Source organism: Fistularia commersonii, chromosome 1 (genome assembly GCF_037954325.1).
Source record: "Fistularia commersonii isolate RoL2024-O1a breed Wild chromosome 1, RoL_Fcom_v1.0, whole genome shotgun sequence".
NCBI lineage: Eukaryota > Metazoa > Chordata > Actinopteri > Syngnathiformes > Fistulariidae > Fistularia > Fistularia commersonii.
This window is the reverse complement of record NC_141284.1, coordinates 21,867,029-21,890,974: the sequence shown is the minus strand read 5'-3', so window position 1 is coordinate 21,890,974 and position 23,946 is coordinate 21,867,029. Positions and strand designations below refer to the sequence as shown.

General features: G+C 38.6%; 1 protein-coding gene across 1 annotated transcript in view; it reads left to right on the top strand.

Moving 5' to 3' along the window:
* Positions 1-4,815: 4,815 nt before the first annotated feature.
* Positions 4,816-23,946, top strand: part of pacrg (PARK2 co-regulated) — a 159,050-nt gene continuing 139,919 nt past the window's right edge. Inside the window, exon 1 of the mRNA XM_086154719.1 lies at positions 4,816-5,028. Coding sequence (XP_086010845.1) covers positions 4,957-5,028 — 72 coding nt within the window. The 5' untranslated portion in view covers positions 4,816-4,956. The remainder of the gene's footprint in view (positions 5,029-23,946) is intronic.

Sequence of the window (23,946 nt, the reverse complement as noted above, 5' to 3'; positions counted from 1 at the left end):
TCTTTTCAAAATCATAGGGAAAACACTGTGGGTGAGAAAGACATTTGTCACCTCTCTTATTAGGAAGAAAAAGACTGCACCAGCAGCCAATCATTTGAAATTACAAGGAAATTATTTACGATTTGTGGGGACTTACCTGAAAACCAGCAAGATATGGCAAGTAATCACCTAAAAATGAGCAAGACACTACAGTGAAATGTCAAATTAGTGATGCTGTGTCAGTCTTTCACCGAATCACTTACCGAACACTGCATTCAGGGACCTCTCACAAACACAGGTGACACACTACGTTCTTTTGTTTATTAAATGAATTATATATCACTATTTTGGAAGTAAAACTACAGCAGAGTCAATAAAATATAAGTCAACAGGGGGCGTGATGTAAATTTCAAAAACAAATCACTTTGTCAGTGTGCAAGACTATACAGTGTATGTTAAATGTCCATTGTTTCCCGTTTTTTAGATTCATTTGTTTTTTATAGTTAGCTCTAAATGCGTGCACTTGTTCTGCCATAAATTGGCCAAGCAACATTTTGATCGCACACTGCATTATATATGGGACTCAGTAGTGCAGTTACAGAGAGTTAAATGAAGTTTATGGGTTTCCTGGCCTTTAATGTTTTGTCTGGTCTATAGGGCCTCAGGAGGACAATAAATATATTAAAGCATACATTTTGCTGTTCTGGTTCACGGGTGAAATAGTAAGAGTGGTAGCATTTTATCCTCACAATATTCCTTGTTCACCTTATGATGTTCACAACCTGATGAACTGTTCAACCCTACAAGCTCCTGGCTACTCTTCCCACATCCTAATGGCTGACTCTAATAGCTGTTTGCCTTGTTTCATGATAATTAGGGGGCAACTGACACTGTTGCTAAGCTTCTTCTGTTCTTTTCTTTAGGAGATTCTTCTGCTGCCCCCCTTAGGCTCCTCCGTTTAGTAGGTACATGTTCCAACCCTAATGATATCGAGACTGTTTTTTCCTCACAGTTGAGGCGGAGTGAATCCTGAAGTTGGTCCAGCAAATGAGGTGGAAAGACAACCAGGGACACAGTGATGAAGGCAATGTGGATCGAGATAAAAATAACACCAGTATAACAAACCATTTTTTGTGGTCCCTTTTTAATGGGCGCCCCCCCCCCCCAACCCTCCTCCACCATTCCTACATTGTAAACAGAAGATGTAGATTTGACTTCACTACCCAAAGCGTATGTATCCTTTTTTTAACCAATAGGTTCAAGATCATTAGACACTGCCCCTCCCATATTGATCTATAATCCACACTGGAGCCAGCGCAAGATGCAGGGACTCTATTCATTTCCCTGAAATGCTGCTTTGTGCATTTAAGGCAATGAGACAGGATTTTCCAGTGCTGCCTCGCATGTTGTGGGGGGGGGCACAGAACATTTGCACTAATATTGCAGCTCCTTCAGATGGCCAAAATGTTATCAAACCAAACTAATCAACTCAGGATAATTAAATATTTTGCAGGAGATGAGATTCTAATAAAATTTCCGGGCTGCTTATTGCTTCTTAGTTTTCAGTGGAACACCGATGGGAGGAAAAGTCTCCTTTTCTTCTCGAAATGATTCACACCAGATGTTCAATTGTATAGTTTGACCACTGCAGGGAATCGTGTCAGTGCCCAACACTGCTCTTATGCATTCATGACTGAACACGAGCAGTCTGACATAGAAGCACACTTCACATAGTTAATGAACTGGACCTGATTGTTCATGGCCTGGGGCTAATAAGTCTAGGAATAAAGACAACTAAGCCTTGGAATATTTTTAATATTTTAAGCGGAAAACAGGTAAACAACTGATGAAGAATAATTGAAAACTGTACTCAGAACCAAAAGAAAGAACTATATCTGTAAATTTCAATTTGATGATATATTTAGAAACAGTAGGGTCAGTGGGTCTGTGTCAGGCATGACCTGATATTCATAAAAATTATTACCTTAAATGTTGTGTTGTGTTACACAGGAAATGCAAAATAAGTGAACCCCCGCCCCTCAAATTTGAAACGAATCATTAAACAACCTCATATTTCACCTTTAGTGCAGGAGGAGAGGGTTCTTTAAGTTCAGTAGTCATGGGCACCACACTACGATAATCCAGGCCTGCACGTGAGCAAAAATGAATTTAATGATCAGCAGAAAGAAAAAAAATGTGTTTCATATTAAATCCGTGCAAGAGGTGTTTCCTGCTGGCAGCACATTCATAAGGGTGAGCAGCACGGCGCTATTTGAGCAATCATCTCTCAGTCCAGCTGTATTCCTGCTGACAGTCCAGTTTGCTCGGTGTACTTTTTGAAAACTACCCTATGCCTCTTTCCTAATCCTCTGAGGGGATGCAAAGGGGGATATGGGGGAGGGGGGAGTAGGAAGAAGAGAAACACCGGCATTGAATGCTGACAGGGACATCACTTGTCTTCCTTGCATACCTTGTTTACAGTCTCCCTCCTTGCTGCTATTCCCTCCACTCTCAATGGAGCCATAAAAAACAAATAGGGGCTTTTAGAGAAATTGCCTCTGCACTGAAGATTAATAACAGTTGCACCAGTTCACCCAAGAAAGTCTCCAGAGGAAAAAAAAAAACGATATTGGAAGATTAAAAGTGCCACATCCCTAAATTGGAATGATCCACTGCTGCTGCTGCTCTCTAACCAGCTTATTGAGAGTCAAGGTCTCCCTTATTCCTCCTATCAGACAAAGAGCATCATTAAGTATTTACTGCTGGATGGATCTGCCGCATGAATTTAATGATGAGCTCAATTTGATTGATCCTTGCGTGTCTAAGATGGCGGCGTGCTGGCTACTGCTGCAACAGTAGAGGAAAACAGAGGTCATCCTGGATGAGCTTAGATCACCTTTTTGGTGCCTGTAGCTAATGAGTTAAAGCTTGGCAGGAAGCCCTAATGTTTTCACAGTGCAGTGGCCAATAAGGTCATGCTTTCTACACACAGCGATGCAAACACAACAATTTAACGGTGATTGGACTTAACAGTGCCGCAGTAAGAATAAAATCACTAAATCAAATTGATCAAGGATATAAATCTGACATCCTGTAGTAGACACATCACGCAGAATCTGAAACATGCAAACCACAATGTGGGTAAAACAAGTCTTCATATTAGGCCAATAGAAGAAAAGTATATAAAGCTAAAATTGCATAAGCGGTCATTTTCTTCAATGGGTTGTAATTATTATGAATTTATCCAAAAAATAATTTTGTGGTTGTCTGCATTGCAATGATCTGAGGTAACCGTGGTTGGGCCAAAAGCCTGACTGAGAAAGGACAAATACCAGATATTTCTCTGTCCCTCCCTGTCCAAGGAGATGCTGTTAAAGTTTTTTATTTTAATCAAATATATAATGAGTGTTTCAAGAGAAGAGCAACCATTCTTACACTTATCTCCATTTCTGGATATCCATTGTACTTCAAGGCTATTTCTTGCTACATTTGAGTTACTTCTAGGCAATTTACAAATGGATTTTTCTTGTGACATTGAAAATCATTGAGTGGGTTGGATGACAACAAAATGGCTGGCTACTTTGTTTCAAATCAGAAAAGCATCCGAGGAAAAAGACAAAATAAAAGGGAAAATGGTTTTAGGACTACACAGCGGTGCAGTGGCTGCAGGATAGTGCTTTTGCTCACAGCAAGAAGGTCCTTGGTTTGATTCCACAGAGTTTGCAGGTTCCTCTTGTGTCCTTTGTGGGTTCCTTTAGGAGGAAACTGGAGAACTGCAGTCCAGAAACATGCAGCAGGTTAATTAAAGACCCTAAATTGTCCAAACGCATGAATGAAAGAATGAATGGTAGCATGTTCCCCCATTTTAAACTAGTCTGATATTACAATCTTTGATGGAATCGTGGAAGGTCCCTTTTTAGAATATTTTTTGCAGCCTCTTCATTTTTACTTTTGCTCCTTCAAAAACAAAGACCTCAAGGGTTACAATCCCATGTACTAGAATAAATGGCAAATGCCTTGATATCAGAATACTAATAGAGTCTGGTAGTTCATGTTTTGTTGATGCCAGTACCAGTACTATCTGATTCAAGATGAGTCAATTAATTTACTGCCGTTTTTGCAGTCTCCTCACCACCGTAAAACTTTCATTTTAAATCCATAAAAACAAACAGACAAAAAAATAAATAATACTATTTTGTCCCATTTTGCTAGTGCAAGTATGAATTATGACATGAAAAAAATAAGCTACAGAATTTTGCAACCAAATACTGTGAAAACATTTCAATTTTAAATTTCAAAGAAAAACTTCAGTAAATGTAAACCATTTTCAACTTCAACTTTCCTTTTTCAAACTCATTTACTCATTTATCCTTTTGGTTTTAGAAAAACCTTGATTTAATGTACGTAAAACCTTTTTGATGACGATAATTATGGCAGTATTTGAACCATGGATTGGATATAAACTTGAAAGTAAATATAAGATAAAGATTCCTTTGCCCATGAGTCTATATTAATTCAATTGAGTGATAAATTCGCCTGCAGCGGCCTGAATCAAAAGATATGAATAAGGAAATTAACAGAGCGTCTCAGACGAACATCGTTGAAACTTCACGATGTTTCAGCGCGTCTCCTCGCGAAAAAGAGTATTTGTACGGTATTCCTGGGTGTCAAATAAAATGCGTTATTATCGTTATAAATCTTATTATTATTGTTGTTATTATTGTGATTGTTATTTATCCAATCGGCGCATCGCATGCTCCCCGCACTTCCTGGTTGTGGCACCGCGGTTCCCATGGCAACAGCGAGACCCCCAGCTCGCCCTCGGCGTCTCCGCCGTTGGCGTGCGCCGGCGTCATGGCAACCACTACACAGACACAAGCGCCGTCATGTTTTGAGAGTCGCGCAAACATTAATTAGCCACACTAGCCGTTCATGTAAATTTTTTTGGGCGTCGTCTCGCCTGAGCAGACCGCGGAGATGCTGAGGAAGAGGGCCAAGCAGCTCCAAACGCAGGGCTTCACCATCAAGGCCACCATGAAGAACTCGGTGGTGAGTCGGTCACTCGACGCCGTTGACTTTTTAAGCTAGCGCGGCGGCCGCCTCCCACCTAGCCGCCGGAAGCCAAACCACCTAGTCCGTTGACTATTCCTCTCTTTACCCCCGGCGTTGACGCGACACGTCGCCTTTATGTTATTGTTTACTCACGTATTGTTTCGCAGCGACGTCGTGGAATTCACTTTTAATCCCGCTCCCGAGCTTGGCCAACTTTAAAGGGAGTTTCATTTTCCAACGTTTACTGTGTTTCCAAAGGTGCCGGCGTGTCATTGTGGCTTCGCACAAGCAGCCATCAGGATGCAGGGTGTCACCTCTCTCTCTCTCTCTCTCTCTATCACATTGCATTCATCTCACTGAAGGAACTGGATTGTTGTGGGGAAGGGCCATCTTTTTCTTTTCCTCCCCAACAATTATTGAAGCTTCTCCGCCAGACGAGATGACATTGTCATTTTGGAGCTCTTAAAAATGATACGCTCACTTATATCAACTCTCATGGCACTTTTAGAAGCCATCCCGCTGCTGTAATTCAACGATAAAACACCAGATTTAATCAGATATGACCTTTTTCTTTTACCCTCCTCTGTGTCCCAGAGTTGTCCCCTTGAATTAAAGAGGAATATTCATATACTACTATATACGAAGCAGATGATTCAAATCACAGGGAATAGTAATAATAACAATAAATAATAAATATATTTATAGAGCACCCTGGGAGAGCCAGGGAGAGAAGTTAGGAGCTTCCAATCGACCCACTGCATGTTTTAAGACTGTAACTTCCTACTGGAAGAAAGCAAAACAAAACAAAAGCTAAGAAAGAAACAAAACAAAGAAGCAAGAAAACTCTTCTTTCTCTGCAAACGTTAAGAACTTGCCGAACTTTGATATACCGGCACAGCAGTCCCCTTCTTAAACCCTTCAATATACGGCTCCACTTCCTCTCATTTGCGGCAAATGAAGATGGATCAAGAAAGTGAAACAGGTTTATACATCAGAAGACATTCGTCTTCATTGATGGATGAACTTATCGGTCAGTAAAACTCACATCATTATAGGCCCGGGCCATATAACTGAAAAACGCATGAAGATAGATTGTTTCATTTCAGCCGATATTGATGAATATTGAAGATTTTAATTACCCAGTTTTTTGTAAAGATCGAAAGAAAAAGACAAGATTGCCACTCAACTTATCAGACAGATATAAAGAAACAAAAACAAAGTACTCCCTAAGTGACCTATTTTTAAATCTACAGTTATTTAACTCGGCTTCCATTTCTTCTTTGTGGTTGTTGTAGTGTCACACTTCACCACTGCAGCCAGAATAACAACCTATTTTGTTATATGAAAAAAAAAAAAGTGCTGGTGATGTCTGTGATTTGTTACCCATGCGCTTCCAGAATAACTATTTAAAGCCAAAAGTCATCAGTGATTATTAGTTGAAGTCTTTGAAAAGATTTGAAAATCAACATACAAGGCATACAACACATTCATGTTTTGTTTTTTTCTATCGAAACTGTATTCTTTATAAATACTTTTGTGATAAACTGCATATGAAACAGATTAAAAAGCAACAATTCATTATGATACATTATCATAGCCTCAATTAAATGCAACCATTCAGTAATTAAAGATTACCATTAAAGATGAACAACAATTCTTTGAATCAATTTTTAGACGCTCTCTGCCATTTTTGTTTTGGTACCTCATTTGGATATTCTTTTGTACATTTACAAGTAAGATTTTGAACGCAACCTTCGCTTGATTTGCTTAAGATGTGGGAGACGTCAATACTTCTTCCCCTTAAGCATGTTGCCATGCTGCCCTGACTGAGGGCAGAGTTTCCCAAAATGCTAATCTAGATGAAATGGATTAATAATTTTAGATGTCGGTCCCTAATTATCCAACGACAGCAGGCAATGCAATGGTATCTGCTCCAGTAGCAGGTGCCTCCAGTCCAATTTACCTTTCTAATCACAGAGAGGACATGACCAATCATTCTCATTGAAATTGTAATTATATGAGCTCTGTTTTTTGCTTGTTAACAGCACTGGGAATTCTGATTTATACATTTCTGACATGATGGAATCATGTCCAAAATTTGAAACACACACGATAACAGCTTGTACAAATTAAAGTACTAACATAGGGAATGTTTGTCCCTTGTGATCAGGGATGCAAGATGATATATTTAAGGATTCTTCGAAAGAGATTGTGGTAAACTGATGAAGACACAAAGGAATCGAAACACCTGTACGAGGCACAATCACAAGGTGGTGAGTGGCTACTTACAGTCGTCACTCCTTCCAGCTACTTGACATGATATTTAATGATTAAAAACAAGCAACAGGGGGCAAATTTGCAAGCAACACTGGTGTGTAATTATTAGGTTTAGTGACATAGCTGCATTTTTAGAAGCAGGCAGTCTGAAGCCTGTATGCTTTTATTTTCTAAATTGGTTAGACTATTGATTTTGCATAAACAAACAGTGGTAAACATGAATCGGGGCATGAAATGGAGGCAATGGATAAAATATTTTTTTTGTTTAAGAGATGTGAGTTTGATAAGACCACTGAAAGATGCAATCGTCCTGTTGACTCCCACTGGCCTGTAGCTGCCCTGGCAGGCTGTTGGAGCAGCTGAGGACTTGGGCTATAAACATGAGATTAAAACAAGATTTATACTATAGTACATTCATACTTGCACTCATAAACAACAACTAATCAGGGCTTGTGTGTTGCACGTGGTTATGCATGGGTAAGCCGTGCCATTAAAATTTTAAACGCTGGAGGACACATCACTCTGAATGGTTTTCTGCTGCTCAGCTTTTACCGTGAAAGTTCAGTTCATTGTCTTGGCTCAGGATAATATCTTTTAAACACAGCTTGCATGCGTATGAGCAGGATTTCAAGAAAACAAACAGAACTGTAATCACAGCAATTGTAATTGTAGAGACATCTGGCAAACTGCTGGTGGACTGCATGATGCTGGACATTGTGATTGTTTTTCCTTCATGATACAAAAAGATACCAGTAAGATACACGCAGTGTGCTGTGCACAGACAGAGTTGTGCAGGGAGTTAATGCAACTGAAATAGATGATGATAAATATAATAGTTTTAATCATAATCAGCTTTGTTTTGTTCTTCTCAAATAAAACAAACTTGTTTGTTCTGCCTCTGACTCTCCTCCTTTTGCCTGATGCCCTCACTTCAAGTATGCTACTCTTTCGCAAACAATCTAATTGGGCAGCTCACTCTAAGGTAGCAGGAGTAATTCATTAGGCTGCTTTGGTTGTGTGTAAATTGATGATTTGGGGACTCATCAAACTCTGTAACTCAGAACTTATGTTAATTAATAGGAAGCATATTTCCTTGCAGATAAGTAATTGGAAATGATTTGAGTTTTTTTCTTTTTTTATTCAAGCTGGAAGATAATTGTATGCTGACATATTAGTCTTAATTTACCTTGCTTGACACTGCTTGTCTTGCAGTATGACTGTTGTTCAGTGTGATGCTTTGGTGAACTGATATATATTGGTATCGATAGATATATTGCAGCCTTTACTGCAAAAGACAGGACCATCCAGCTCTGCCTTTTGCACAGTAGCAGCAAGGCTTTGGCAATGATGGATGCTAAGTTGCTGTCAGCCACCATGATGGCATGGTTAGTGAGCTGAACAAAACAGTGTGCTGAAAAAGTTGCTTAGAGATAAGAAGACTAGAGGGAGAAATTATGCTGATGTCTCTGTTCTTCAATCAATGCAAACCTCAGTGAAGATTGACATTTTAGATTTCTCAACAGTGGGTGAAAAATAAATACACTCAAAAATCACTGTCTCAGATTGATGACAAAAAAAAAATGTATTGATACATCTCTATCACAACAAACTTTGGAAAGATAAAATTAGGATAAACTGAGATGTGTTTCACTGTTGAGATATAAAAGTTACTTACCAGCAAGTTCAGTTAAAGTTAACTTTTTATCATACAAAAGTCCACAGAACCACAGTTTGCTCGAGGAGAAGATGTTCGTGTTCGAGGTGTGAGGTATATTTAACGAACGTCAGATGTCTCACATCTTACTGGTTTTTGCTTCTAATTCTTACTTGGCACCTCTACACAGAGGCACTTGAGGCTGGTGAGCTACACAGCGTGTCAAGACAGTCATATTGTTTCAATTGGCAAATTGAGGTATTCTTATTCACTCGCTTGTCTCATCTCTCAGGCAATTATCCTTAACCTATTTTTTCAATATGTCTTCATTAGAAACACTGAAACGAAGACAGGTGACTTATAAGATTAGCGAGGTGTGTTTTGGCTTTGTAAACTAGGTCTATATGCAAATTTTGGCATTGTGTCATTGTTGTTTATTCTATATAGTAAAATCTGTCACATAGTCAGGATGTTTCGAGACTAGGTTTTTTTTTCTGTCCTGTTTTTTTGTCTTCTGCTTTTTATTTTGACACTGTAATTGTTGACAGCTTTGACTTCGTTCATGGAGAAATGAGAGCATTGCATCAGATACCGAGGCGTCCATGGTCAGCAATAATTTATACACGAATGTGAGAATAGTGCCAGTTTAATATTTCTGTCTGGAATTGCCCGCTTTTTAAAACATGTCGAGTTCCTGGTAGTTTGATGCAAGAAACTAAGTAGGATTTCTTCTCTGAGACGTGTACTGTTTTTTTCAACATTTTATGCTTTTTTACGGTCACACGCCACTTAAAACAATTTGGCCTATGTGACAAATTGAAGCTGAAATGCCGCACAGCTCAGCTGACAACCGTAAATGCATTAAATCTAAACTATGGCTCTTTTATCTGTAAAGCGGGCCTTCTTTGGGATGCAAACAAGGTAGTCAGCGCCATCATTGACTCCCCTCTCTTTTTTTTGAAGGTCATAAACAAATCTCCTGTCAAGAACCTACACGAGAAAGGCTCTGGCAAAGCCCTTTAATATTCACCATCTCCCCAAGAGGATCTGCTTTGTCTGGAACATGAATGATACTCTCACACTGCTGTACCACTGGCTAAATCCTCAACAAAAACCATTACATTTTTCAGAGGCTTGCTTGCGTCTGTTGCCTCGCGTTTTTTCCTTTACTGTGGTCACTGACATATTGCACCACAGAGGGTAGCTTTGCAGCTGTGATTTGTAGGCAGCAACAGGATCATTTCAAGCCTTGAAAGGGTATGGGCACTTGAAACATAGGCTTATTACACTTTAAAGTATTTGTGGTTATAGAAATTGAATCAATAGCATGGAGCTCTGGAATTGTCCACCATTTTTTTCTACGGATTCATCCTCCAGCATTTAAAGAGAGAAAAGAGGGACTTTACATTCTGGTGGTAGGTCATCACCTTTTGTTTGTGATGGAAGGGGTAATGAAGCTGTTATTCTCTGTGCTGGTGGCTCATGTCAGCTGGGTGACGAAAGCAATAGGGGTTTTGGGGAGGGAGTGCAAACACCGGTGCACCGTTGTCTGGTATTGAAGAACATAAAGATCCTTACTGTAAACATGTACACGTTAGCCGAGACAGAAATGTCAGATGTTGAGGAAAGGTGCATTTTCAGATACTCTGCAGTCGGACTTTGCAGTTTAGATAAAATCATCACTCTATAACCGCAAGCAATTATGCGATTATGGCCATTGCAGCAAAGTCAGACATAGCAATGAGGATAATCTGATATAATGCTATTATAAATCCAGCTGTAAAAGAGAACGTGGCGATGGAGGAATTGAAAATGTTTTTTTTTTTTTTTTTTTTTTATCAAGAGCTGAGATTTAGTGGAATTGATATGATTAAGTCTGCTACTTTAAACTTTCATTCCTTAAAATTACAGTGTCTATTGATTTGACAGACCTTTAATCGTAGGTGGCAATGGCAAAGGCAAACTAAATTTAGCTGTTTCTACACTTCTAGAGGCCACATAGCAAACTGTCAACATTTTAGCATAGAGATCATGCAATAATTGGTCTTTTATGCCATCACTCTTTGAGGCTGTAATCGAGTTTTATTTAGCATGTAGCGTTAGCCTGTGAAGAGACACCCACGGAAATGAGAGGTGTTTCTCCATGGAGAGGGTGGATGGTTTCCAGTATTAAGATATCTAATGTTGTACATATTAACAATTCAGAGTTTGCACAAGTAACTTGTAGCAGAGAATGCCAGTTGCCAACCCTCTTATGCAGTTTGTTCTCAGATGAAAATTATTTGAATCCTATTTACTTTTGCTGTTTATTTATTTATTTACTTACCTACTTACTTACTTCAAAATGTAGTTGCATAGCCTAGCTGACTGCAATTGATAATGTTGTCGACCATGGTGGAAAAAGCACATTATTTACTGAATCTGTATTAGAATTAAAGGTACTAATTAAACATATTTCCTCAAGCTACAGCACAGCACTACAGGCTCCAAAATGTAGCCCCGGTATATATTTCATTACAGAATTTCGGGCCAAATAAGTTATGCATTCTACCAACCAATATATCATAATTTCTAAATCTTGAACGCCATCAAATTGTGACTAGCAGGCAGTTCATGAGAAAACACCCAGCTTTTCCTGTGCTGCTGTTCTTGCTCAAATGGTGGCAGCTCCACATGAATGTCTACATGGAACACACGTGCCTGATTCAGTTGAAGTCACTGTTCTGCACAATTCAACTTCCAATCGATACAAACTGCGCTTGTGCCCAACATTACCTTTTGTATGACGAGGGTCTTCAGATTGCAGAGGTGATAAACTGCTTTTATAAGAGGCACACCTCATTCACTGTTTGCCTGGCCTCTAGGATAAAAAATTGAGCCGGCAAACACTATTCCCAAGTCTGCTACATCCCTCGCCCTCGCCCTGCCGTCATCCTTGGCTCACCCGACTAACCCCAGGGGACAGATGGAGACACCATGCTAGCAAACGTGACCCCCATATCTTATTCCTATCCCCCCCTGCAGCATCGTCATACCTGAGCAGATGTCTCGGCTCTGTCTATATCTGTCTTTCTCTCAATTTGTAAGTCATTCTCTCCATTCAACCAGGTAGGCTGCTCATAGAAAATGATTTTGCACAGAAAAGTGGGGCAGCCAAATTAAATACGTGCAGTAATATGTGTCTATGAAAGAGAACATAAAGAGTCTTTAAGTTAAACTGGAGTTGTGTTATTGTGGATTTTTTTTAAGCTGCATTAAGATTGTGTCAGGGCTGTGTTGGCTCGCCTCTCCACGATTTTCCTTTGATGCTCTAACCCCGTAGTGTCATCTTAATAAATTAAGCCTTCTGAGCAAATTAAACAAGTGACAGTTTAGAATTGATCCTTAATTAGGGTTTAAATTAGTCTCAAATTTCAGCGCAACCTGATTAAATGTAATCTCACTTTAAATTGAAATATAAACCTTGTTAAAAGTCTTAAATTTAATTAGGTTTTGAATTAATTCAGATTTTAAAGTTTGCCTAATAGCCTGTTGTGTATCAGTTAAAGCTTGATTGAAATAATTGAATCTTTTCCTCTATCTGCTGAAAAACCAAAGGGTAGGGAAACTGTAAGATGCAGAGCAGGAGCACAAAAAGAATGGGGGAGTCTGTCTGAGATGACAATAAGCACATTGTCAGCTAAATGGATGGCAGACCGTTGGCCAAGATTGAATCCTTGAAATTGTTTATGGACATGAATATTTGTATTTATTATTTGCACTAGCAATGGAAATCATTCTTCCCCATTGCTCCAAACACATCTCCCACATCCATAATGTGCTCGGCTTGATACATAAAGGTGTCATGAAACTGGCTGTGGTGTTTATTGTTTTGTTGTATGTTGTACACATAAATGCAAGTAAAGGCAAATGATGCTGGTTTCTATGACAGCCAAACAGATTCAAAATTTTTGGAGCTGATGCAGATAACATTACTGCTAGAAAATTAATAACCCCCAATAAGTTAATTGGTAGATATGTATCTGCAGGAATAATTCTGACACTTTATCCTGTTGCATGGCAATTACACTTGTATGATAAATTGATTTAACATAAGAAACTTGTCAAGTTCTTGTTTGAAAGATGTTAGACATTTGTGACATTTACTGTGTGTTGGAAAAACAAACGAGATTGTTCTCAAGATTCATGATGTGGCTTAACAGAATACAAATATTAGGGTAAAGGGTTCAAAAATATCATTGATCAACATAATATTCAGGGTTTATTTGAAGATGATTTTTTAATAAATAACATTTAGAAAAACACATTTGTCATCTGTTGTTAGTTTTCCAAATGCTTAATCTAAAACATCAGTTTTCTGTGTCGATTTAATGTTTACATTGAACGCAATCCCTGTATCCAACCAAATATCAATATCTAAATAGTGTGTTGTTTATAGTGTTCAGCTGGGTCCCCAAAGAAACAACTTTATCAGAGCTCTTACATACAGTATAACATATTGAGCTTTTAAAGGTTTCATATTGGCTATGATATATATTGATACATCATTTGGGCTATAGTTTCCATAGGTGGATGTCATATTTGGAGATTACCTTCCCTGTCATATATTTGGCCCACTTGCAAACTGCGAATCTGCCTTCCCTCCATCCATTCATTATCTGCTGCTTTTCCTGCACTTAAGGTGGCAGGGATGCTGGAGCCCATCCCAGTTATCACTGGCAAACAATTAACTCTCACATTCGCGCATCCGGGCAATTTTTTTCCTGTTCATTCCAATTAATCTCTTGCATGTTTTTGGACTGTGGGCGGAAACCGAAGAAACTGGAGGAACCCCATGTAGACACAGGGAGAACATGTAAACTCTACACAGAAAGGCCCCCTGTGGAAATTGGACCAGCTTCCTTCATGGAAGCCCTAACAACTGCACCACCATGCCCACCCACCTATCTACCTATCTGCCTGTTAAAAATCTAAAAGCTTCTCATCTTATCAGCAACAGTAGCTTGTAGTGTATCTCAGGAAGCTACTGAATTTCTTTTTTAGGGAGAATTAAGTCATGGTTTAAAAAAAGCCAACTTAAATTGGCAGTGGGCTCTGGAGACCTACTGGTGTTTCCATTACCATCGATCAACCATGGAGCCCAAAGGCCTTTGAGTGGTTGGAGGACTGGCTGACTTAGAAATCATACATTTTACCCCATGACTTACTCTGCTTTTATTGGCCTCTTACTTACAAAGTTGAGGAAAAATAAGGCCAATGAACTGGTTCTCACCTCTTTGAAAGATTTTTTGTTTTATCGTGAGATGTGGGTAACCGCTAGTGAACAAAAAAGGGATTTTAGGCCTTTTTGTAAAAGTAGTATAAGACTGTTGATGCTGACATACTTTTGGAAGAACTTGTGAAAAGGCATTTGTGTTCCTCATTCCTGTCTTAGCAGATATCAAGCAATAGATTAGGTTATTATTGATAGCACTGTCTTGGCTAAACGGCATGTAACCTTTTCAGCAGTCAAGGAAAACACCACCTGGAAACTTCAGTCAGATATGGAGAAATGCTTCTGCAGCATTCTATCATGACCTTATAGGCGGTGCTCAGCTGTGTATGTCCATTGTTTTCTCTCCTCAGAGCTTGGTGGACAATTACACTGGCCTCTGTGATTGTTATACTCTCCTTGAAGCCCTTGTAGCCTGCATTCTAATTAAATGTCTTTTAATGGAGAATGTTTATTGCCCCTTGCAGAGCCTCGATTTCCTTCGCTTGAGATAATTAGACCTATGTCATGTTCTAAGCAATGCAGAGGACATCTGGACCTGCGGCTTTCAAAAGAGCGTGTCCTTCTCAAATCAGAATGTAGGTTACAGGAAAGTCACTTGTGTAATGTGCTTTTTTTTGTTTTACTCATAGTCTCCTGTATAAGGGGTATGGAGACGTTTATTGACACATATGTGCTTAAACAAGGCTGCTTAAGCATAACAATAAACAAATACCATTGTTTTGTTGAGTAATCACCAAAAGGTCAATTTTGATGTTGAGAATGACATAAAAATGTATATGCCTTTCATGTGTCTTTTGTTACTTCTTTATGACTTTGCTCATAAGACTGTAAATGTAGATAACAAATCAGCCCATCCTATATAACTTCACTTTTTACACTTTCTATTAATGCATGGCTCTTTTTGAAGGAATAATAAAATGCATCGGGAATGTATTTTATAATACAGCATTCCTACAACAGATTTCATATAAAACTGCATGCTCTCATTTCAATAGTATGTAGGGCTTATTTGTCAGCTAAATGCACAAAAAATCAGTGATAATTTTTTGGAGTTTCATGCAAGTGAAAAAAAAAAACTTTTCCTAAAACAAACTGATTGATGAAATAACCTTTTTAAGTTAAAGTTTCAGTTTTTGGTCTCTTTCTTTCTGTTTGTTATACTGATAAGGTGTATATCAGTAAATTGTCAGTAAATTACAGAAGGTTCATTAAATCAGAACATAGATGAAGCTGTAGTTTAATCCTTCCACAGAATTTTCCTTATAATACTGTTATTTTCAATTTCCAATCACCTTTAATCTTTGATGAGACAATTAGTCTGTATTTTGTCACACTTTACATCTGTTCCACTTGATATAGTAAACAATTTACCACTCTCAGTCAAAATGCTGACCCACCCAAAAGTGGTTAATCCAAAGATGAAGTCAGTTTTCATCAAAGCACTGAATTTAGGTTGTTGAACGCTCTATACGCTGCTCCGCCGGTCATAGATGTCAGATTAAATTGGATTCTCAAAGGAGCACAATCAGTATTCAGGGTCATTTGGTGCAGGTAGGAATTTCAAAAACAAGGTGCCCCATTTTAGTTTGCTAAATCAGATAGTCTTTGATGTTCATTAGTGTATATCAGGATTGTTTTTGTTTTTGTTTTAGTGTTTACTCACCTCTGTCTTTCCTCTCAAGAAACTCACCTCTCTGCTCTCATGTGTTTCCCTCCTGTCTCATTATTTGCTCCACCTTGATAGTCTCCATCTGCATGCTTGTGTTCCTGCGTTCCTTTATGTTTGTAGTCCATTTGTTGTCTTTGTCTCAAGGCAGTTCATCAGGTCTCATTGTAAGCTTGTGTATATTTGTGTGACAGGTATTCACCAATGCCACCCAACGTGAGATATTTTACGTCCCTTATGCCGGACTTAATATTCATGATGTCCAGCTGTCACTAGTGCCTTGACAGCTGTAAAGCCATAGGGACATGTCTGCTTGTGTGTGTGTGCGTGTGTGACAGACACGGACAAACAGATTGACGACTATTACCTGTTTGAGAATTTCATACAGTGAATTCACATGCAAGCTCTATTGCCTGCCCTACTTGTGTTTTACACCATATATTCACAAGTATTTGATTGTCCATAGAAAACAACCATGATACCGAAATCTTTTTGTAGAGTTTTATTAGTAACCTTAAGCTCAAGAATTGAGGAAATCTCATAAAAAGAAGAGGGTGCTGCACAGCCTTTTCTTTGGGGCGCGGATTGGCTCACTCATAAAACAAAAAACAAAAAAAAAACGCTGGTGCTAAGAATAATAGCAATTCAATAGGGATCCTAAAATGCTGGTTTTCACTGCCCTTGGCCTTTACACCCTGGTTGTATTCTTTATCACATTACGATATGTCACATCTTTAGCCAAAGTTCAAATAGTGCAGTGTCAGGAGCAATTTAGTATCTTGTGTAAGGCCACTTCCAAATGGTCACCAGGAGCTGGGGATTGAGCCAGGAACCCCTGCGTTTTAAACCACCGCTTTTCCAATTAGGCTATGCCAGAGATACAGACAGTTATCTCACTGGTCTAAGAAATAAGTCCCTCAGCTGGGTAAGTTGGTCTTTTCACGCTGGGTGTATCATTAGCATTCTATTGTAAAGGGGCTTTCAGAGGAAAAGCCAGTTGTTTATGTTTAGCAAGCTAGCTATATTTAACAAGTCACTGCCAACCTGCTAAATTGCTAACATTCACAGACGGCGAATAGGTCTAAGATATATTCCACATTAGCAGCACAGTCTGGCTGATTAATAATGTAATCCAACCAAAGGTTAACATTATCTATTGCCATTGTGTTTCTCCCATTTTAAAAAAGTGGTACATAATCCTTGACAAGTCCACTTGCAGGCAACCCATTAGACTTTTTACTCGTGTAAAGTGTTTCAGAAGACTCTTATATTAGCACTCGAGCTGTCCAGTGTACAGAAACGGTTTCTGTGTTTGAACAAGTTTAAGATAAGTGACGCGCTGTGTGAATATAAGTTGGGACTACTTGAATATTATTTGAGGTCGTATAAAGCCAACTTCTTAACCATGCATGAATATACTTTACTGTTAAAAAACATTAAATGCGTAAAATGTAATAAGTCATGTTTTTAATATGTAATATGTTTTCAATTGTCCTTGATAGAAGAGAATGGACCCTTTTGAGGGTTTAAATCCATTGATGATATGATGATAATGCGCATTTTACTTCTTTGCATCAGGCTTTGTGTGGTAACTAACATGGTGGGTACAAATCACTTTATTATTTTGACCACCAAAAAATGGCAGAGTGTGGCCTTTGTTTTGCAACCCACCATTTTCAAAATCTTTTGCAATCACTTCTATTATGACAACATTGGCCTGACCTTTGGAAATGTGCTGACCATAACAAACACAGAATGGGTTCCAAGTCTGGTATAACTCAAGGACAATGACAAAGTCCACCATGCGTTAATGATGTATTACAACCGCAACCTTGTAAAACATGTTAAAAAATATACAGGTTGCAGTAGAAAATGTTTCTGTCGAAGTATTAAAGACTTATATGTCTCCTTCAGAGAGGGGAGAATGGAAGGCTGAGCACAGCAAACCAGGGCCGGCCTCCTGTACGTTACACAGATTAACCTTTACAATCTACCTCACTCAATCATATCAAGTAGAGGAGAGGTCACAACTTCATCAGAATACCGTCATGCTCATATTTACATTCACATTTGCCTGATGCTGAAGAAGAAAATCTGTTAACCCCTGGAGAATTCAAGGGAATTTGTGCATTCATTTCAAAATTCCCCTGAGGATTACTTTGCAATTTAGCTCATGTCCTGCATCCAGCTGAGTCAAAGTGCTCCCCCTCGAAGGTATGCTGCAGGCTCTGTTCCTCCTCAGCAATCTGGGGAATGCTGGAGAGGGGAAGGGCTGGACGGTAAAAGTACTCTGATACTGTCAAATATGATCCGCATCACTGTCTTGCACCCTCTTTTGCTTTAGCTACCGCCGCTCATTACCTTCTCCGTCCGGAAACACCAAGCAAATTCTACTAACGAGTGTTTGATCAGCACAGCAAGCTGTGGCAGGGGAGACAGGCAACCTGTTCGTGACTCATTTTCTTTCTCTTCGTTTGACTTTTTTCCTGTCCTCTTTTTCTCCTGCTCCCTCCCACTCCCTTAAGACAGAGGAGAACAAAGGGAGAAGCAGAAGAAAAGCAATATAACCTCTTGGCCCTGATCTGCAGAGCACACCAGAGCATGTCTGGTTTCAGACCCAGCTTTGCCTGTCCTTTGACGGCCCCTCTTCCCACTTTGATTTCAGCCAAATGGTTCAGGAAAGTGACAGATGCTCAACTTTCCATCTGTCACTTTGATACCCGTCTCTTTACTGTTGTCGAATTTAACTGACTTTGCCTGGCCTGTCTGTCTGGCTGTCTGAATTGGGTTGTGACATGGAAGCTGATGTGTGTGCCATTGTAAGCTTCTTGAATAGTGTATATGAGCGAAAAATTTGTATTTTTTTTAAGCCGGATTCTCGTTGATTTTTGTTTTTTCTTGCATTTTTTTATACCGGGTGATTTAATGTGGGCACTTTGAGGGTCATCAACTTACCATCACAGCATTCCTATGAGAGGAGCTACAAAATGACATAAGACTCATAGCCAAAGGAGTTGTAGAGAGTTGCCCTCCAACATTGAGATATCGGAGGGCAAATATTATTCTGTTTGGAGAAGATGATGATGTAACCTCTCTTAGATAGACAATAGTTCATTTACAGGTTCAATATGCAACAGACTTTGATGTTCAGATTGAACTTAAAATAAACACCATAAACACTATAACCGCTTTTCAAAAAAAAAAAAAAGCCAAACAATTTATATCGTCAAGGTTTGGTGATGAAGCTGAAAGAGCATAGTCTGTCCACAACAATGGCGAACTCCTGATTGATTCGTGCTCAATCACAAAGCCTTGATTTATGCCTGTCATTAAAAGTATGAGAGAAAAGAGGTAACACTCAACTAATACTAATAGTATAGACACCTGTTTCATAGTCAGACAATAGGCAATCTGCAGTACTGATCAAAATGTGGAGACAGGGGCGGGTTGATTGGATAGATGGATGGCTAGATGAATGAATTGAAATTACATGGATTGTTAATGCAGCAGAAACCCTTGATAAATTACTGACCTGAATAAAGCAGATCAAAAGCCATAGGTTGCTGGAACCATGTTACTCGACCACTGAATCGACTATTCAATTGTTTGTTGGTTATTGCGGTGTGTGTGCCATTTTACATAATTAAAGAATTTCTAATTGATTTAAACGATTAAAATAAATTAAAAGTGCGAATTGTCGATTTTGGCTGCCTGGTCTCCCCAGTACATTGTACTACGAATGACCATTGTATGTACCTGCTTAGGTCACAAAACAGAATTATGCGCTATCATTAGTAAAGATTGTGTGTTGATTAAATGTCCGCTGAAAAAAATAGGTGAAAATTGCCAATGTTAAGGACTCTTAACTTGAAACTTTGAGTTGGCACACTTGGGACTGGGAATGTTTTTGACTTTTCCTAAATATAAACAGTAAGTTATAATCGATTAGGCAACTTTGTGAGTTAAGATAAATTTCATATTCTATTGTAATTTTCAGAGCAGCAGTTGAACTTCAGGGTATTGATTTAATACATTTGATTACTCATAGTTTGTGCTTTGTTCTTAATAGCCTTTCTGACTGGAAGGAGATCTACACACTCTTTATTCCACGGGATTACTGTTTTTATGCATGTTTCTTGTATACTTTTCTGTAACTTTTTTAATACATTAGTATTATACTCTATACAGATATACTGTTTATACTTTTATACTAGGGTTATGCATTTCTGTGGTAATGAGAGAGTGAATGCTTGTCTGTCTTTCTATATGAAGCGCTGTTATCGACTGGCGATCGGTTCAGAGTGTACTCAGCTTGCCCAAGAGCTGGGATAGGCTCCAACATCCCTGCAACCCTGAGTGCAGGAAAAAGCAATGGATGGATGGAAAATGTATTAAGTTAAAAGCCTTTTTTGTACGTTCATATGTGAGATTCCAAATTATATGTTGGCTGACTCTCTCGCTGTTATTGTGCTTGTGAAATTTTTAAGGATTGTGTAGCTTGTGGAAGACATGGGGTCTATAAAATGTCTTTTGTTCTTAAAAGCTTGTAATACAAAAATATCAAGGATATGAAGGATATAAAGAGAATGTTGGTAACTGGCATAATCTTACAATGCTGTACAGTAATATCCTCCAGCAAAATCAATGCTATTAGCATTCTCAGGTTGTCTTGACTAAAGCTGTTCCTAAAGCTTAGTTTGCTGATCACAAAACAGTGTTGAATAAGTGCATTATTAAAAGTATTTGCTGAAAATCTTACATTGGCCTGGGGTAGGGACCATTTACAACTGTTTATCTCAGCTGTACTTAATTCTTGTTGGTTCCTGCACCACTATATATATCTATATCTATATCTATATCTATATCTATATCTATATCTATATCTATATCTATCTATCTATCTATCTATCTATCTATCTATCTATCTATCTATCTATCTATCTATCTATCTATCTATCTATATATCTATATATATATATACATATATATACACATATATATACATACACATACACACACATATATATATATGTTTCAGTATAAGTACATCAAAATTAGGTAATCAAAATGATAAAACAATGTAAAATAATGTAGTTACATATGCAGAAATACAATGACATATTTTTAATTACCTCATACTCATAACAGACCTTGCTCACATAAACTTGAATCCTGTTTTTATTTTTAATTTTTTTTCTTTTTCCTTTTTTGTTCTTGTTGATCAGAAAAATATGTGGGATGGGTTTCATAGAATTGCTTACAAATCCCCGACCACTGCTGAATTACCTGGGCAAGAAAAAACAACAAGCACTGTCTCAGCAGAGTGCGACCACTAGCTTAGGAACATTATTATTCTATCAAGTGACTGACCATAATTCATGCACTGTTATGAGTATGTTTATTGTGGAGACGATACTTTCTGAATACAATTAAGTAGACTTTAAAAAAATGTTTTTTTCTCTCTGCAGCAGTAGCGGCTACAGGAGTTCAAGGTTGTACTTTTTCCTTGTGTGTCTCATTAGTTTCATGGCTCAGCGCAGTCCTTTAATATCTGTAGGTGTTGTCACTGATTGGGCTGCAAAGACAGAGCATTTGAGCAGTGCCTTCCCTGCAAAACAACAGACTTGAGCAGACTCCAAAGTATACTCAATCTTCTATGACCACAGAAATACTATACATACACCTCAAGTTTTATGGGATGAAGGATACATGAAAGTCATCTCCATCATAAGGCTGTGCAAAAACTTGTTTGGAACACATTGAGTTGTGCTGAATTTCTGTTAATGTTTTTATCAGTGTGAGGATTAAAGCTGCATGTATGGTTGTTAGGTGCTTTTTTAAATCTATCTGGCAAAAGGTTACATTGAATGCCTCCGCCTCTTGATTTGTTCTATATATTAGATCTCAAGTACACCAGAAAATCAAGCAGAAAATTCCAATCACCAATGCTCACAGAATTCATTTGTTATACCGGGGATGAACTCGTGCAATAAAAAGTACCACATTTGTTTAATGTTTGAGAAAAACATATAAATATATAAATATATATATATATATGTAGTGACAGCATATTGTGGTGATATTAATTCACGTCAGTCGTTACAAGGTGCGACTTTGCTGAGCAGCATGACTGTAACAATGTGGATCCCTTTTTCCAACTAACTGAATGTCCTGTGTACAATCAGAACACAGGCTGTGGTCTTAAAGTAATAAGACATTATATATTCCGTCCTTGCCAATTTAAAGTGATGGCTTAAATCACTCTCTGCCATCATTTTCACTGACGTTTGGTGATAAGAATCAGCCAGTGTGGCTCTGTAAGCACAAAGCTGCCCTGCTGCTGAGCTGATAAGTGTGCAACACCGACGATGGAAAAATACTCTCGCACTCTCTCGTCCTCATGTTCTCTGTATTTGTCGCTCCTGTTTGCTCACTTATTCAGAACCTCTTTCACGAAGAATCTTCCTCCTACGTTCCCACACAAAACTCTTTCTTCCACATTCCAATAACTAAGCTGTTTTTAAAATGACGCCGTAAGAGTTGAAGAGACAGAAAATGGTGGCATATCTCAATGCTTGAACCTCCTTTTTGAAGATTTCCTTTAAAGGCAACCCCCATGCACGCAGTCAGTAGTAGGTGGCTGTCACCTTTTTCATCCTCTTCCCTTTGTAGTGACACGAGCTGTGTGGTATTGTCTTTCCAGAGCTGTGTTGTCATTTTTTTCACAGCAAACTTCTTTGCCCTTGTGCTTTTGTGCGTGATACTGTTGATGCAAAAGCCTCTGACAGGGATAGTAGTAAAGCACACCTCTATGGTCCTGTGAGCTCTAAACAAAAGACCCTGTTACCTTTTATCAGTTGGTGGTTTGAATATCCAGTAGAAGCTTTTTTTGTACTTTGCTCTCATCTGACCTAGTCTCTTACAAAAACAAAATGTTTTTGTTCGTAGTATAACTTACATCCATACTGAATGTGCCTATACCTGTTAATTGTGTGGTGCTCAAATATTGCAGAGTTAAGAGAGGGAGAGAGGGAATAAATAATCAAAATTCCCATGTTGAATCAATGCTTGGGCATCATTGTGGAGCAGAGGGTCCCTAACCGCTCAGCTATTGAGAGCTGCTCCCTTTTGAGTTTGCTGTGTTTTCTGTAACTTGTTACATTCAAATAAGATAAGATAAGATAAGATAAGATAAGATAAGATAAGATAAACATTATTGATCCCATAGGGGAAATTCCTTTGACACAGCACCGTAACAGTTATAATGTCAAAAAAAAGTAAAATAAATATAAATATAAATAGAGAGACAGAGGATAGCAAGACATTCACAAATAAATAGACGGCAGTAACAACAGCAACAGCAACAACATCAGGGATAATAATGGACAACATAGAGGAACAGTGAGGGTGAAAAATACACAACCAGAACTAAACGACAATATAAATAAAGTGACAACGGCAATTAATAAAATAAATACACAAATAAATACATTTTAAAAAATGCAATTTGAGGAGAAAGTACACGTCTCTAGCCCAGTCTATATCCCTGGTGAGGCTTGCAGCTGGGAGGGGTTCTGTGGAAAATGCCCTGTAAATAAACAGAGCTAATTTTGTTGGCTGTACAAGATGTTGTGCAAGCTGACCTTATCAGGAAAGCTTCTGCCTGTCTATTCCACCTTGTGTGACTCACATACTCTGCTCCCTCCCCGAGGAAAGGCGGCTTTCTGTACGAAGCTAGATTTCAATAACCTCTCAACCGAGAACTGCGGTGAAATGCAGAGAGAGTGAGAGAGAGCAAATGAGCAAGCAAGCGGGTGCCTACTCAGTTTGCTGCCCCAGTAAACAGGTGACGCAATGCACCCATGTGCACTGGGACCCATTTCCTCCGCAAATGCAAAGCAATGACACACATTTTTTTTTCACTGACAGATGAGGTGAGAAGAGGGAGAGGAGATGGATAGAAATGATGATAAAGATTAACATGGGTCTCATTTGAGGAAGTGCCCCAGTAATGGCAATGCAGGGCTGACAATGAATTGACAG